This window comes from Parambassis ranga, chromosome 14, assembly GCF_900634625.1.
Source record: "Parambassis ranga chromosome 14, fParRan2.1, whole genome shotgun sequence".
NCBI lineage: Eukaryota > Metazoa > Chordata > Actinopteri > Ambassidae > Parambassis > Parambassis ranga.
This window is the reverse complement of record NC_041034.1, coordinates 15,670,799-15,688,560: the sequence shown is the minus strand read 5'-3', so window position 1 is coordinate 15,688,560 and position 17,762 is coordinate 15,670,799. Positions and strand designations below refer to the sequence as shown.

The 17,762-nt window shown below is 40.7% G+C and overlaps 1 protein-coding gene across 1 annotated transcript; it reads left to right on the top strand.

Annotated features, from left to right (window-relative positions):
• The first annotated feature begins 4,078 nt into the window (after positions 1 to 4,078).
• On the top strand, positions 4,079 to 8,145 carry zfpl1 (zinc finger protein-like 1). Its single transcript, XM_028422511.1, has 8 exons — positions 4,079 to 4,244; positions 5,264 to 5,371; positions 5,464 to 5,575; positions 5,770 to 5,963; positions 6,140 to 6,218; positions 6,406 to 6,588; positions 6,669 to 6,792; positions 6,900 to 8,145. The coding sequence occupies exons 2-8, from the start codon at positions 5,270 to 5,272 to the stop codon at positions 7,084 to 7,086; spliced, it is 981 nt and encodes a 326-aa protein (XP_028278312.1). The 5' UTR covers positions 4,079 to 4,244; positions 5,264 to 5,269; the 3' UTR covers positions 7,087 to 8,145.
• Positions 8,146 to 17,762: the final 9,617 nt, after the last annotated feature.

The window sequence follows — 17,762 nt, the reverse complement described above, 5'->3', positions numbered from 1 at the left end:
TCCATCATGAGATCCTCAAGCTTTATCTCATCCTCACCAGGATCTCACACCGAGGACACTCACAATTTAATTTACTGTCTCATAAAGCAGGGCCCTTTGAGACTTTAATGGTGATTACAGGCTATCCCGAGAGCCAATAACAGGCGAGCGCCGGGATAGGGAGGGTACCGCTGTCCTCTGCACACCTCCACTCCCTTCCAGCCAGGGCTCTCAATCTTTTTGCCTGTGTGCTCTCTGTCTTGTTGGCTGAAGCTCCACAGTAAACATCAGGCACTACTTCATTAGATTCTGGATGATAATATGGCTGCCCCCCCCCCTGTCTTCATGTCACAGGGAAAAGTCTCTACCTGCAGAGGTAGCATCCTCACTGGATGATTGAACAATGGGGTGATCTGTTCGTTCTGCACCATGGATTTGAATAATGCCGTGTTAGGGCTTCTTCTAATTGGCTGAAGGTGTGTATGCAAAGAGAAGCCAATAATAACTATGATGGGGGGGTGAATCCTTGGTGGACTGTAACCCATTTTAGCTGATTAATAGAAACTTTGTGTAATTCTCTGCTGGGAAAATGCACAGCTCAGAGCAATATGCAGCATGCAGCAGACATCTGTCAAAGAAATGAATCCTTAGAAAATGCTGGTGTCTTTTCACTGTCAGCCAATGTGTGTGTCTGTGTGTGTTTATAAGTGAGCGAGTGGGAGAACTTGGCAGTCGGACAACAAGCACCTAATAACCAACCATTCATTTTGAGTCTTTGTTTTTAATTATTTGGCGTAGTAATGCAGCACTGCCTGTTTACTTAGAGGGATGGAAGTCAGGGAAAGCATTTGTGTACAAACACATCACCATGCCTGACCTGAGGTTGTGAAGTCATTTGTACAGCGGGGATGTTTTACGTTTTGCCTCAGTGACAGTCTACAGTCTAAGTGCTCCAGACCTCTCAGTGTTTTATAAGATTACAGGGTCCAAAATTAAATACAGGCATGTGCAAAAGGTTGGAGGGGCCAGGCAGGAGCGAGGTAATGTCACTGTCGTCCTGATGTTTATTGTGAGCGGCAGACAGACCCTCCCTCCCTCCCTCCACATACTCAGGCACACACACACACGTGCATTTCCCTGTATTGATTAGTAGGAAAAAAAAGGTTGAGGTCAGCAGGCATATGTCTGAATTTCTCTCTCTCTGTCTCTCACACTCCATTTGTCTCTGTCTGATTCAATACTCTCCTTCCCCCATCAGGGGGCCATGCTTCATCCATATATCTGCGACTCCCCTCCCCTGACCCCCTCTCACACTCTGTGCTTTCTTTGTGTCCGTCTCTTTGCCCTTCACTTGACATACATAAATCAATCACTCAGTCCAATTCCATTCAGAGCAAAGCCTGATGGATTTGCTTCTGAGGCTCCGTTCTGATAAAGTAACTGTATCCAGAGAATAATTACAGTACATTCTCAATTAGATGATGTGGTGATGTGACCATGGATTGGATTTTGCTTTATTTTCAGTTACTACATAGACAAAAAATTATATGTGGAACACAACAAGTTCACACATAGAGGAAAAACATCACAGGTTGTCTCTGACTTTTCAGAACTCTTCACACAGGAACAAACAATGACAGAAGAAACCTGTTTTACCTACTCGGTATGGTGTCCCTAGTGTGACTTATATGGAGACATATAAGCCTATAACCAAGTATTTTTGGTGTTAAACATTACCAAATAATCAGAAGAACTGAACATGAGAAAAACAGAACTGAACTGATCTATGACCCAGACTCATACCCCGTGTCCTGGCTAAAAGTCCAAAACCCCTCCTCACAGGTATAGAAAATGTAATTCCTCACCATGACTGATAATGCATCTACTAAACACTTGAGGTGTTTAAAGGTTTTTAGATTTTGTAACTACCTGCTAAAAACTGGTGCACAGCCAGAGGAATGTAATTCATTTATGTGCAGAGTGATCCTATAGATGCTGTTAGCCCAGAAGCTGTTTTATAATGAAGTTTTTTAAACAAGAAAAACACATTCTCCCAATATGTTTGATGAGAGTTTGAAGCAGTACCCTGTAAACATTTAGGAATCATTACTGTAGATAAAACATGAATCTTTAGTATTAAAAGACTTCTGATATCTTGATATGTTTCAGATTTGACAGATTCTCTATGACATCATCACTGAAGGTGTAAGAGTTATGACTGATTGTGATGAATAGTAGACAAGACATAACCTGATGTGTAGATGATGGTTTTCTCATTATAAGAGCTCCCCTGTGACACCTGAATCATTCATACGGCTCAGTTATTACTGTGTACATATATCTTAAATTTTTAAAATGACTAAAAGTTGTATAATACTGTATACAGCCAGCACCAATTCCGTCACAGTGGCTTCTCAAAATGATTAAACACACCATGGCTGAATCTTTACACTTTCCCTTACAGATAGAACTGATAGTGGATCAATAATTGCCAGACTCAATCAATCAATGTCCTCCAGCACAAGCCAAGCTAACCTCTCCACTGCTGTTTTCGACCCAGCTGCATCAGCTCCAGGGCCCATTCGTCCTCCAGGGCTTCTGTCATTTGTCTTTAGATTTCCCTTCCATCTGATAGCTCCACTCTTTTTTTTCAAATGCCCTTTCTAAACGCCCTCACCCTCTGCCATTGATTTGTACTTGTCCCTGCTCATCACTGAAGTCCATACTCATTTGCACAAAGTCTAATTTTCAAATTTTTCTTCAAAGGAATAATCTGTTTTCCGTTCAGGGTGAGATGGTCCCACATAGATCCAAAGTTGTTTAATCAGACTGTTTTAAAAATAAAATCTGCCTACGCACAGACATGACTTGCAAGAAGAGTGGATGAGATGGAATCGCTCCACTTATACCTCACATCAGCCAAAAAATTTAACTTTAATGAAACAGGACATTTTCATGCATTAAACAACCTTCATGTGGAATAATAAACCTTATAGATGTGCAGCACATCTCCCCCCCTCCTGCACTCTGACTGTTTGTTCTTTTGATTTTTCATTTTCTCATTTTGCTCTCAACGCTTCCCTCTACAGGCAATTCACATGTGCAGTGAACTGTGAAGGAAACAATTTGTATCCTCATTCTCACATACACCCATGGTCATTTAGACACACAAGCATACATGCATACTGTAAAGAGAAAAAAAGTCATTGTTATGCATGAACAGACAGCACTGGGCTCACATCGATGTCATTACCATGCATTTAAAAACTGCTTGTCAGCGCTGGATTGAGAGCTGTCATGGCTGCCAGTATGCACGACATGAAGCCCCAACTTTTTAAAGCAACAGCTCGGAATTATTTTAACACTATTGATGTCTGTCAGGAATGGGCAAGTTTTTATGACAGCCATTTCATACATTTACAGTTACTGATCTCTGTTCTCTCATTTACATTTGGCAGACTGTAAATGTCAAATCAAAATCTTCCTTCAGCATCTTTTTTTGTTTTACTCTTTTACTATTCTTTATGAAATAATTCACTATTTTTTGGAGGCAGTCATTGATCATCTGTTTACAAGATCCACACATAGGGTCAATAGTCCATGACAACATATTCTGGACTGATTTGCAGATGAAAGGTTAACATCTTTATCTACAGGGACAGAGCAGATTTGTGAGTGAACCCAGCATCCTGTAGAAGGGGGTTTAAAAGCAGAAGCAACACAGAAAGCCTAAAATGAGCCTATTAAGATCAAATCAACTTTCTTTAAAATAAAAAAAATCTTGATAGTCTAATAAAACATATAAGTATCTCTGTTGAAAAGAATGTGTTTGATTAAAATTAAAAGTTTAATTGAATTTTAAACACCCCAAAAGAGAAAGAATGTCAGATCCGGGGTGTAAAAACTTACAGTAGCACTCTGTTGTCACAAATACAGATGTTGGCAGGTTATACAGTACACACTCTCTTATACAAACATTTGGGTATGATATCAATACCATAAAAGTGTCAAATGAAATGAAAACAAATGTGCACTCCGACTCAGTAGATGGCAGCATGCGCCTGTGGGCGTGTTGGAAAAGACACGAAGAAGACGCAGAACCGGAAGAGACGTGGCACATAAACAGACAGAGGAAGGAACCAGTTTAGGTTCACTGATGACATATTCTGGAGCCGCCTTCCATGTGAATTTGACAAGGAAGCTTAAATGACAGTCGCACACCAGCACCTAAACCGAGCGAGACTTGAATAAAGTCTGTGAGACAGGTAAAACGAACGTTTGTCGTTGCGTTCTTACTTCCTCCAACTCCACCCGCTAGCTAGATTAGCTTGCTTACGCTACCACACTTGATAACTTCCAGCTAAGCTAGCAGCTAACTGATGTTAGCTCGTAAAATGTTGCTGTTAGTCTATGTGACAAATTATCGTTGGTGACCAGAAGTATTAGTTTGTATTCAACGTGGCGTTTCAGCTAAAAATGACTTGGAACCTCTCGGTTTTTGTCCAATAACTTGTATCAAGTTAGCAGCTGTGTGTAGTGTAGCAGCTGAAAGAACAGATACACAAGTCAGTGTGATCAACATTCGCTGCTGTGCGTGAATGTTAACTTGCTAATAATTGAATTGTATTGTCATTACGCGAGTGTGGAGGTGTTAGAATTTCTGTTTGTTTAATATACTTTTATTAAACGTACTCACCTTCTTTAGGACTGTCCATCTACTGCTTATGACATGATGATAACAGGGTGACACTGGTATCATGCGATAAACCAGCATTTAAAAGCCATTTATACCTAATTTAATCGAGATGGAACCAACACCTCTGACTTATTTTACTGTATTATATCTATAAACTACATTCTCCCTTTATCTAATTGTCCCCCCAACATAGTAACAGGTAGTATAATAAAACCTTTTATGGTGTTGTTAAAACTTTTCCCCCCAGAATATAAGCGCAAATCTGAAATTAATGCATTTTAGTGATATCTGACTATGTACGAGGGAAGCATATGTATGATGTCTGAAATGCTAATGAACCACTGCCTTTATGAATAATAATGCATTTATTATAAACACTGTAAGGACTGTCAAGGTGACAACAAGAAACATTTTAGGGCTCATGATGTTTCTTTGGCTCAGGCTGCTTCAGTCAGTCTCTTAGTTTGTGTGTTTCTGTTCTATGCATAAGGGGTCACTGTTTCTGATTTAGTGAACGACTAAATCAGGACAAGTTGTTTTATACATCAATACCAAACCTGCATTTGTTTTTGTTTGTCCTCGTCGCAGGTCACCATGGGTCTTTGCAAGTGTCCCAAGAGAAAGGTGACCAATTTATTCTGCTTTGAACATCGTGTGAACGTGTGCGAGCATTGCCTTGTCTCCAACCACAACAAGGTCAGTGGGTCAACAAAGAGTATTACATGTATGTTTGTGCAAAACATGTGGCATCATGTTAACTTTCTGTGTATCAATGTGCTGCCCCGTAGTGTATCGTGCAGTCATATCTGCAGTGGCTTCAGGACAGCGACTACAACCCCAACTGTACTCTGTGCAATAATCCACTGACTACACAAGACACCGTCAGACTGGTCTGCTATGGTAACGCTGTCTAGCTTATTTTTTCTATTCAATTAATATGAATATAACTTATTTTATTATTTCTGTATTATTTAGTTATTAGGACTACATGCATACATTTGTCAAAGGAACTGCTCAACCAGTATCTTGTACTTAAACCTACTCTTATCCTGTATCTTCTGAAAAATCATGACCCTCCTGTTTTGTTCCCACAGATGTCTTTCACTGGTCATGTCTTAACAACTTGGCATCTCGGCTGCCTCTCCACACGGCTCCAGCTGGATACCAGTGTCCCACCTGTCAGGGTCCAGTGTTTCCCCCTTCCAACCTGGCCAGCCCAATTGCTGATGTGCTGAAAGAACAGCTGTCATCTGTTAATTGGGCCCGAGCTGGTTTAGGGTTGCCACTGGTAAGGACCTGTCAAGTCTCCTGTTAGCTGATCTCTCAACTAGTCTTATTTCTAGACATATACTAGTCAAGAAGAAAACGAATGTTTCTTTATTTTGTATTCTCTGCATTTCAAGGTCAGTTTAAAATCAATTCAAAAGATTTTATGTTCTAAACAATGTCATTTTTGACTGACAGATCGAGGAACCCATTATAACCCTAGAAGAGACCACAGTTACTGATGTCACTGATTATACAAACTGGTCAACATTTGATGGTGAGCCATTACCTTTATCCTGTAAACTTCACCATGCATTTATTAATAATGCCGATTATTTATTATTCTTAGAATTTTATTATTCTTTACAGAATATTCCAGTGCTTTAATTAATTGGAAAAATTGTAAATGCACTGTTGCAGATGCAGATGATCTGATTTTTTTTTTTTTTTTTTCATTTTTATAGCACAAGAACAAAGTAACATATACCCCAGCCACTCCTACAACACCAGCCACAGCCCGCCACCTAATGCTCTTTCACCTGCAGCACAGGATGACCATAGAGGTCATAAAAATGGGGATCCAAATATGCCGGACTCTGTGATGAATTTTACTACTGCCCCCAATGACACTATTACAATACACACAGGTATAGTTATAGCAAATCCTTCTCTTCATGTAGAGGAGCCAAAAAGCATTTATTTAACATGTTTATTGTTTTTCCTGCAGCATCATCACCAAGAAAGATCTACGACACACGGGACATAGCTCACAGCTCTGTCACACAGATTGACTTTGATGATGACAAGTACCGGCGGCGACCAGCACTGAGTTGGTTTGCTCAAATTCTCAGGTTAGTATTGCGATGCTATATTATGGACATGAGTCCTCCACTATTGGGTAGAGATAAAGAAAAGATGAATATAGACTGTAATCTCTGATTTTGTTTTTTTTGTTCAGGAACCGCACAGGTGGAAAGCGGACATCTCTGTCCTGGAGACAGCGTGTCTTCATGCTTCTAGTGGTTGGCGTTCTAGGATTCTTTACATTGATAATCATAATGGCGAAACTTGGACGTGCCTCAGCTGGCTCAGACCCAAATTTAGATCCTCTTCTTAACCCCAACATCCGTGTGGGGAAAAACTGACCCATGATCCTGCTTTTCTGTGTGAGTTACACAACATTCTATGAGCCCAAGTAGGAGCTGAAATGGGACTTTACAGTACACAGCTAGCCCAGAAGAGGGAGCTGTTTAACCAACTGGAAGAAGGTGCTCTTTTTTTTTTTTTAATGTGAAGGCGGCAATCCCTGGTTCCATTTACATCAGGCAATAGGAACGCTTCAGGGCCCTTTACGTAACAAAAAATGTAAATCAGGAGCAAAGCAACACACAAGATTCCACAGTTGACCAAGGCTCGGTGCATATAGACGGAGGATACAGTAATCGTTGCTTTGAGGATGAGGGGCTGTATTTTATATTTGTAGTTCCAACCAATATTTGTCTGTGATCTTTTTGGTTATTTTCTGCCGTTTAATGGAAAAGAAAATGTAAGTGTAAATGCTGAAAGAGCATCTTATGCTGGCAGAGAAGTTGAGATGTATATAATCTGAAACTTAACCTTTACACAGACTGATGACAGTTGTTTGATTTGAGTGGCCTCATACGTTTCTCCTTTAGAGAGGATATGGTCCTCAGAACTGGGGTCAGAAATACACAATACACAACTATTTATGGGTATTTGCATTACTTCTACAAACAGAGTGCTTTGCTTTTAGACTTGCCGTACATACTGTATGTTCATTTTCTGACGTTTTTGATTGACCATTAAATGGGAAAACACAGAAAGTCCGTATTTTGTGTCATGACCATTTTCTTCTGCTGTCGGGTATATTGTGCAGCTTTGATGGAAATATGTAATTGTTGCATATTTTACTGCTGCAAAGCAAACTAGTTTGTTGTTTTACTGCTCACTTATTATGAAGCAGCTGCTGCCTCATAACACACCAGTGATTTGGATTCCACACTGTAAATGAAGAGATTGGTTTTTATTCAGAATATTTGCACTGAAGTGATGATTGATGAATAGTTTCTTAGAAAACAAGTGGACGGATGACAGCGAAAAATTACTTGTACTCTTTTACAGTGTCTCACTGTAGCATAACACTACACGTCTATCATAATAAATCAGTGACTTTCAGAGATGTTGCAGTGTGGATCTCATTTTATCACTTGTTAAAAGTCTCAGCACATTCACAGTGTAATGCTGTGAATACCCACTCATAAACACAGGTTTGTTGTGGACAAACACACCACCCAACCACCCAAGCACAATCAAGTAGCATAGTGATTAGTTGTCAAGTTCTTGTTCTGTGTGTGCAGACCTGTCCCTTTAGAGGAAATCTGATGCATAGATTGAATGCATTGCTCAACCAAATGTTTTGCATGCAATGCCCCCTGGTGGTGCATCTGCATCCAGCTCAGGACCTCCCACTAAATGTTTTGTGGAGGTCAGTGAGCTCAGTGAAAGGACACCAGGGTCAGCTTTGGTCTCAGTGCAATTCCATATCCTGCATTATACTGTAATATTTGTGCATTACATGTTTATAATCTGTAAGATAATTAGTTCAGAATTTGAGTTAAAAAACTGTCTAATCCATATTATCTTGTTGCATTATGCTCATTTGTGTTTGTGTTTTCTGCTCCCTTGTATGATGCTTTGTGACAAATGGTCAACAGTTGTTCTAAGACTCACAGAGTTGCTCTGATGTTCACATCTGACAAAAGAATACGTTTTACCCCTCACAAATCACTTATATTGCTGAAACATATTTCGTAAATAGCCTTACTCCATAAGAAGATTCATTGTTATGTCTTTGTTAACATCTTCCATGTTGTAAATTTGTCACATGCTGTCCTTGGAAATCCTCAAGCGTAGACATATCAGTGTTCTAAACATCTACCAATACATGACGTACTTGCATGTGAGTGTTAGCTGACTCTCCTAACTTTCCATCATGTTTGCCAGACAGTGACAGCAATGCAGATTTGCCATTGATTGTCACTGGATTTGATCAATGAAAGCATCGATGCAGGGAAAGCTGCCGGCGGTGATGAAATTATACATGCCGCAATATTACAACCATGATGACAGACGTGGCATCTGCATATACCACAAAGCTTTGGTTTGTGTTGCCTGATATATTTTTTGACATTTGAAAATGGTTGCAGTCATTTGTGCCTCAGTAAAACAACTTTATCGCTTGTGATGTGTAATTGCTTTTGTCACTCTATTGGAGTTCAATGTATTTCTCTCTATCTTGAGTTATTAGACTGCCCATTGCACTGACATAATAGGGACATCCTGATCAATTACATGAAGCTTGTTAATGTGCAGTGCAGTCTGTCTGCACCTCATTTAAACTTGTGATGCCAAATCAAGAGAGGGAGAAATATCTTTATACTGAACATCTGGAGAGGTTCATTTGTGCCTCACAGAAATATAGTCCCATTCACATAATCAAAACAAGCTCTAATACATTCAAATATGTGAATATTCTAAAAACATAAGCAATACAAAAAGACATATTATACCCACCCACCACTGCGCCTCCAGTCATTCAGGCCTACTTCAACTGCAGACTTGACCTCTGACATTTTATTTCTATTTTTGATGTACTACACTGAAGGCAACCCTGTGCACAGTAAAGAACAAATGCTGGAAGCCAGTGTTTTCTGGTTGCTCAGACATAAGATGAATACACAGTGAATTTACACTCAGGGGATCTACAAAATAAAGTATCTTTGAAGTTTTGACATGATTTACGATGAAAATCAGAGAATAACGTTGCTTTACACTGATGTGTCGCAGCTTGTATAGCATCAAACAACATGCTAACATGTTCGTGCAAAACAGAAAAGTTATTGAACCTTGCATTGATCATGTTTGTTGCATTTGAAGTCACGTACACTATATCACTCATCCATACACGCCAAGGCGCTTCATTGAGTTTAATATAGTTCAAAGCAGCAACTGGCCTTTCTGTCATTGGATGTCACGGGGGTATATATTGACATGTGAATGTGTGTGTTTCACATGAGCTTCCCACTTTAATTAGAAGGTGCATCACCCAGAGACTCTCCATCTAAGAGGGTAAGTACAAATGTTAACTGTATGACAGACAGATTTGTTGGATTATCTTCTTGGGATGATGTTTTATAATTTAGTATTCCTATTGTTGCTCTGGTTCATACTATTTGAACCCCTGTAGGATTCTATCTTTAAAACTTTATTTTGCTGTATGGAGGATTGCATTCGTTCGCTTTAATAATATGTGCATATTAGAAATCATATGCTTAAATTTTAACGGTAATGATCTTGAAATATAAGTATTGAAATACTGATACTATGTAAGATGTCAGCATCCACCCTTTTTTGATTTGTGTTAAAAATGTAAGAATATCTGTGTTCCGATTTTTTTCCTAAAGAAAGGTGAATTGTGTAACAAAGTTTAAAATATATATTTCTCCAGGTTTCAATATTTGTCCAGGATCTCTCAAGAGTAGTGCCAGTTGATGGAGAAACACTTCAGACCTTTACATCCTCATCAGAACACCAGAGGTGTCAAAGGTCACAAGTCTGAGATGTGTGATCGTCAAGAAAAAGACCACAAGCATGGAAAGACTGCCGGCTCAAAAATTCAACAAACGAAGCAGCACCACCACCAAGGCCACAGGCATCATCATTACAAGCAACAGTCAGATGACAACGACAGTCATGAGTAAGTCTGTCTGTTTATAATTTATAAATAAGATCAGTGATGTTTTAAATTAATAGCTGATATTCTACAGAGGGGGGATTTGAGTTTATTGTAGTAGATCAGAGTAACTTTAACAGCCATGTTTTCTTTTTCAAATAGCACCCATTCAACAACAGAGGAAAGCCTTCTCAGTGATCATCGTCCCAGCCATCAACATTACCACCACAAGCAAAACCACCACCGTGTTTCTCTTTCAGGCGCTTCCTCAAGTTCTTCAACTGGTTCCTCTTCTTCTTCCTCTTCATCATCACCCTCCTCCTCTTCCTCCTCTTCCTCTTCCTCCTCTTCTTCTTCTTCCTCTTCTTCCTCCTCCTCTTCATTCTCTTCATCTTCTGTATCTTCCTCTTCTACTAGCCTGTCTTCTGAAAACAGCAGTACAGATAGACATCCACTTAGGAAGCCCCAGCATTCTCAGTCTTGTACTGACATTTCTGGGAAACACAGATACTTTGAAGAAGAAGATGACACACGCCCTTTGATGTTTAATAGAAACCATCCTAACAGGTTATCTGCCAGACAGAAACGAGAGAAAGGCAAGTCCTCTCACAGTGGCCCCTCCCAGGCAACTTCAAAGAAAGCAAAAAATATTAAAAGAGGCTCTGGAAATGGAAGTTTCCGCAAAGCCAAATCAATGGAGGCTCTCACTACACCCAAAGACAGGGAAAGCCATGGAAATGAGGATGCAAATGAAGAAGAGAGGAGACAAAGTGAAGCCAAGAAAAATTTAATGAAAGAAAAAATGAAATTCTCTGCATTTCTTAATGAGATCACAAGGCAGGTGCTCAGTCCAATGAGACTCACCACTCTTGGTGTTACAAATGCTCAAAGACCCTCCAGTCCAGGGCAGGCCTCTCAGAGATCCAGGACAGCAGACAGCAGCACTGAGAGATCAAGACAGCAGAGAAGTCGGCCTGCCAGTGCAGACTCAGCTAGCTCTGGCATGCAGACACATACAAGCAAACATTCAAGCAAACATTCCCACTCTCCTCGGCTTTCTCATTCTAGATCTTTCCACCATCACAATCGCCCTTCTTCAGAGTCTCCCCATCACATGCATTACCGACCAAAAAGCTGCACTGACATTAGCTGTTTGAAAAGGCAAAACTCATCGTCTCAAACTCCAGAGCACCGGTCCCGCTCATCTTCTTTTAAGCGCCATGACCACCATCATCAAGGAGACCATCACACCTCTGGTCACCATCATTATCATCACCACCATGAAGACTATGATTGTCCAAGTCATCACCATCTACACAAAGATCACCCAACCACATGTCACCACCATCATCACCAGGGACACCACCACAGTCCTCTCTATCACCATAGGCATCACCATAGCCCCACTTATCACAACAAAGACCACCACAGCCCAGCACATCATCATCACTATAGAGGGAGCTACAGTCCAACTCATTATCATGGTGAGCAACACAGTGCAACCCACCATCAGCATCATGGAGACCACCATGGCCATGGTCATCACCATCACCATGGAGACCACCATGACCATTCTCATTGCCATCACCATGCAGACCGCCATGATCATCCCCATCATCATAATCCAACTCATCATCATGAGGGTCACCACACCACACCACATCACCATCAGAACAGAGATCACTGTGAAGACCACCACAGTCCAGGCCATCGCCATCACCATGGAGACCACCACAGAGAATCTGATCATCACAACACAGACCACAGTCACCAGCATCACCATAGTGACAGACACAGTCCAGGCCATCACCATCACCATGAAAAACACCACAGTGAAAAGCATGAACATCACGACAGAGATCACAATGATCCAGGTCATCACCACCACCATGGAAACCACCATAGTGAAGAGCATGAACATCACCATGAAGACATCCATGGATCAGGCCATCGCCATAAACATGGAAACCACCACAGTGAAGAGCATGAACATCACCATAGAGACCACCATGGTCCAGGTCATCACCACCACCATGGAAACCACCACAGTGAAGAGCATGAACATGACAAAAAAGACCACCATGGTCCAGGCCATCACCACCACCATGGAAACCACCACAGTGTGGAGCATGAACATGACAATAAAGACCACCATGGTCCAGGCCATCACCACCACCATGGAAACCACCACAGTGTGGAGCATGAACATGACAATAAAGACCACCATAGTCCAGGCCATCACCATCACCATGAACACCACCACAGTGAAGCACATGAACATCACCATGGAGACCACCATGGTCCAGGCCATCACCATCACCATGAACACCACCACAGTGAAGCACATGAACATCACCATGGAGACCACCATGGTCCAGGCCATCACCATGGGGACCACCACAGTGAAGTGCATGAACAACACTATGGAGACCACCACGGTTCTGGCCATCTTCACCATCACCCTGATGACCACCATAGTAAAGCTCATCCACACCACCCTAAGGAAGAACATGAGTATCACCATGGAGATCGGCAAAGTCCAGGCCACCATCATCATGGAGACTACCCCAAGGATTCACATGAACACCACCATGAAGACGGCCACAGTCCAGGCCATCATCACCATCATGAAGATCACCATGGGGAAGCTCATTGCCATAACCATGGAGGCCACCACAGTGAAGCCCATGAACATCACCATGAAGACCACCACAGTGAAGCCCATGAACATCACCATGGAGACCACAACAGTTTGGGGCATCACCATCACCATGGAGACCACAACATTGAATCATATGAACATCACCACAGAGACCACCACAGTCCAAGCCATCACCATCACCATGAAGACCACCACAGTAAAGATCATGATCATGGTCAATCTCACCACCACCACCACGGAGACCATCACAGAGAGTCTCATCAGCATCACCAAGGAAATTATCACCACCATGATCACCACCAGGATGGGCTTGATGACCACTCTCATTTAAAGGGGCACTCTGCTGGCAGTCCACCTTCACACAGAAAGCCACAGTCTCTTTCCAGCAAGACAGATTCACCCAGAAACACCAGCAGCCCCTCCAGTCAGGAAGAGGAACAGACAAGCTTTATTGGCCCAACATTACATCAGGTATGGCTTTTAAGTTTGGTAAGAAATAACTGGAAGGGATGTAGCTGCCTGTATGTTATGTGCTTCATTAACATATTATGTAATGATGTTCCACTCATTTGTTTCCTATTGATTTAGGCAGCAGTGTGCACGTCATGGTGGACAATAGATCATTCATTACAGGGCCATAGATTAGTTAGCATGCTAATGGTAATCAATTCACATTAAAAACTGATGCTCTTTTATTTTGCCTCTTTTTTTACTTTCTTTATCTTTAGACATTAATAGAAGTACCCTTTAAATGTTCTGTTTTCACTTTTTTTTTTAACTTTTTTTTTACCTTTAATACAGGAAAAGACACATGAGCTGGGTAGAATCATGTGAGTGTCATTCTATTTATGACTGTGATGCAGATTAACTTAACACCTAAAATGATAATAATAACAATTATCACAATTAAAAAATATGTAAATTGTCTGTCATTGGTTTGTTGTGTATTTGTCCTGAGCAGGATACTGCAGGGGCAAAATGAAGGTCTGCACCATAGTTTGCTGAAGACAGCAGTGAGGATGGAATGCTTAGGAGAGGAATTCATGAGCAGCCAAAAGCTGTTGGAGGCAGAACTTCAGAAGACACAAATGGAGCTCGGCAACCTCACAGAGAGGTTTAAAAGGTTAGGAATGGAAATTATAAACTGCATGCTTATATTACTTTATCTCATTATGTCCACAGCAAATTCAAGTTTTTGTACCAACAAATGCAGTATATCCCTATATATCCTTTTCTGCTCTATTTAGACTTCATGAAAACTGCTCCTCCACACAACAGACCAACAGTCTTCTAGAGCAAAAGCTTCACTCAGTGGTGAGATATAAAAATATTTCATTGTTAGAATCATGATTGCATGTTTAAAAGGTTTTTGCAGTGTTGATAATATTGATCTGTGATGACAGTTGTGCTAACTCTTCTCACAGGCCCAAAATATGGAAGGGGAACGTGAAAGGTTAAACTGGCGTATTTCTGACATAACAGCCAAGCTTGCTGATGCAAAATATGCCAACACCATGGAGACATTTGGTGTAAGATATTTATATTCAGGTCAAAAGACAAAATAAAATCATTAAAGGGCACTACAACAATGACTGTAAATATTACAATAAAAGAACAACAAATGTAAAAAAAAAAAGTAATTTACAAGATACAAAAACTTCTTACTTTCTTCTTTATACTTTACATCTGTTCTACAGAAAACCAACCTTCATTTTCAGTCTGAAGACACTATAAATCAGGTCATTCTCCCTATTGCTCCCCCTCCGGCTCAGTTCATGGACAGCCACTACGGAAAGCCCAAAGCCACTGGGCAGGAGCAACCTTTGGGGCCTGTTCCAGAGGAGGAGGAGTCTGATTGGTCAGAGATGGGAGAAGAAACCCCACGGTTTATACTAACAGGGTCAAACAGAGGTCATGCATGGAAACACCAGGAAGACATGGACAAAGACAGTGAGTCAGGAGCGGAGGAGGTTGTCAGGCCACACTCTCCACGTCCACTGCAGATACCTCATCTCCAGTTCACCATCCACAGTGAGATTTTACCAACCCAAACCACCTCATGCCCCTCTGGCCTCAAGAATCTCTCTGACGGAATGACAGGCGAGGGAGGTTACAGGATTGCCACAAGCCCAAACCTTGGTTCTGCCATTCTGATCCGGTCAGCTAGCCTGGAGGAAATCCCATCAGCACGGCATCACATGCAAAAAGAGCTGAGAGGCACAGGGGCCATGATGAACCTCCACCACACAAGGAAGGAAGTTATTGAGGATTTAGATAATGAAATTATTCATCACTGGACGTCAGGCGATGACATAGCCACAGTTATTGGGAGGCTATCGGAAAGCAGGATGTCAGAGGCAGATAGCAGCCTGGCCAGCCTGCGGTCAGCTGAGGAGATGCTCAACCATTTCATATGTGAATCACAGTCCACTGAGGGGAGAGTGCAGGGCAGGGCTGAGGTGCATGGCTGGACAGGAGGGATTTCAGAAGTGTTGAAAGGAGAGCGGACACAGCTGTGATAGTAAACAGAATGCACATTTCATTATAGTTGCAGGAGGAATATGTCAATGATGATTCTCAGTCATTATGGGCTTTTCCATTCAAGACTTTGAAGCAGCTGGGCTTCTTAAAGTCCTTTGAATCTGCAGAAGAAAGTTCAGCTGTTTCCCAGGTGGCTCTGTGGTTCTGATCCAGTAATATGGGGAGACTTTTTAAATTTAAACCATAAAAACTACCTATAAATAGAGTTTTAGCCAATTATCTTGAAACTTCCTCTGGTCATTAAATGATAACATGTAAATGTTTATTTTTGTTGATAGATAGGTCATTTAAGTAGATACAGTATATTTCTTTTCTTGTTTGTCATCTCTGCAACCAACATCAAAATAGACATTCAGTTTATGTTATGTTCTGTATGTAGAGACTGTATATTAAATGAATTTTGCGTAGGTAACCACATCTATCTATTGTTGAACACACTGTAGAAACATACTAGAAGTATTTTACTTTTGTTTTCCTGTCAATCTAATTTCATTTTTTTCTTGTAAATAGTACTATTATATTATATTATATTATATTATATTATATTATATTATATTATATTATATTATATTATATTATATTATATTATATTATATTATATTATATTATATTATGTAACTTGCGTAGCATCCGAACATATTATGTGCATGCCATCATGTATGTCTGTCTGTCCTTGCAACACCTAATAAACTGAAAGAAGAAAGAGAAGACATGATTTCAAACATACGTTTACATTTAATTTCTGATTGCTTCTGAAAGTTCCGATCAGACGGAGTTTCCCTGTAAAGGTAGGGTAATGCCAATACTTTAAATTATTGTGAGGATGTTTACATGTGTAAAGCAAATAGCGATACCTCCCAGCTGCCATAACAGACTAGTTTTGTGACTTTTAAGAGTTGCAATCCCTTTAAACTGTAATTAACTGTGTTAACATAAAGAGATGCATATAACTGACATGCTTAAGGGTAACATGTTGCGAAATTGTGCCCTCTTTGATGCTCCTGTCTTGTCGTGAAAAATCAGTATTACATTTAACATCCTGGCATCAGGCAGAGTTATATTTGTCCATCTGAGCTCCTTATGCATTAAAGGATATCTCTCCCACATTCCCTCAGGCCATGGCTGAAGAGGAACAATTCATCATTGTCAGTGTATTGACTCACTGTACTCATGAATAGCAGACAAGAGCAATATTAATACTAATACTACTAATTATACATCTTAGATTTATATTATGGTAATGTTTTTATTATGTATCAATTACAGTATATGACACAATTTGAAGCAGTGTCCAGAGGATCTGTGTCAAATAGACAATGACTTACACACTAATAATACTCATCTCCCTGTCAGGTTCAATTTGGTTTGTCATCTATGTCCCTGTGCGTGAGAGATGGGTGCTGAGCAGACAATGGCCTGGATTCACAGACCAGTTTAATAGGATAGGTAGGCATTAGTGGTAAGACGCTCCCAGAATCCTGGTTTGCCAAATCCAGTGTGCCAAATCCACTGTGTGGCACACTGGACGGTGCACAGTGGTCGGTGGAGATATCTGGACTTTTTTCAGGACTTTTTTGGGGACAAAAACAAGGTGAACTTTGACACATTAACAACTCAGGATCTGAACCTTTACATCTGCATTCACCCTGGATTTTGCATTGACCTCTTAACTTTTGTTGTTGTTTATTTTCCTGCACAAAGATTTTAATCAGTGTGCAGTAAAAGTGCTTTGCACAGTTGCTACTGGTCTGTTTTCAGCATTGTGTTTTAGTTCTGTTATCTTTACATCTGGGGGTTTGGAGTCCTGCCTCTTACCTCACCTCCTCTCTTACAGACAAGGTACAGCACCGTCCCTAGTTGTTTCG

Bases quoted from the DNA above. Each gene is read 5' to 3' on its own strand.
- zfpl1 (XM_028422511.1), top strand. From the start codon at position 5,270: ATGGGTCTTTGCAAGTGTCCCAAGAGAAAGGTGACCAATTTATTCTGC. The intron at 5,576-5,769 runs GTAACGCTGTCT...TTGTTCCCACAG, and splicing joins CGTCAGACTGGTCTGCTATG to ATGTCTTTCACTGGTCATGT. The intron at 6,589-6,668 runs GTATAGTTATAG...TTTTTCCTGCAG, and splicing joins CACTATTACAATACACACAG to CATCATCACCAAGAAAGATC.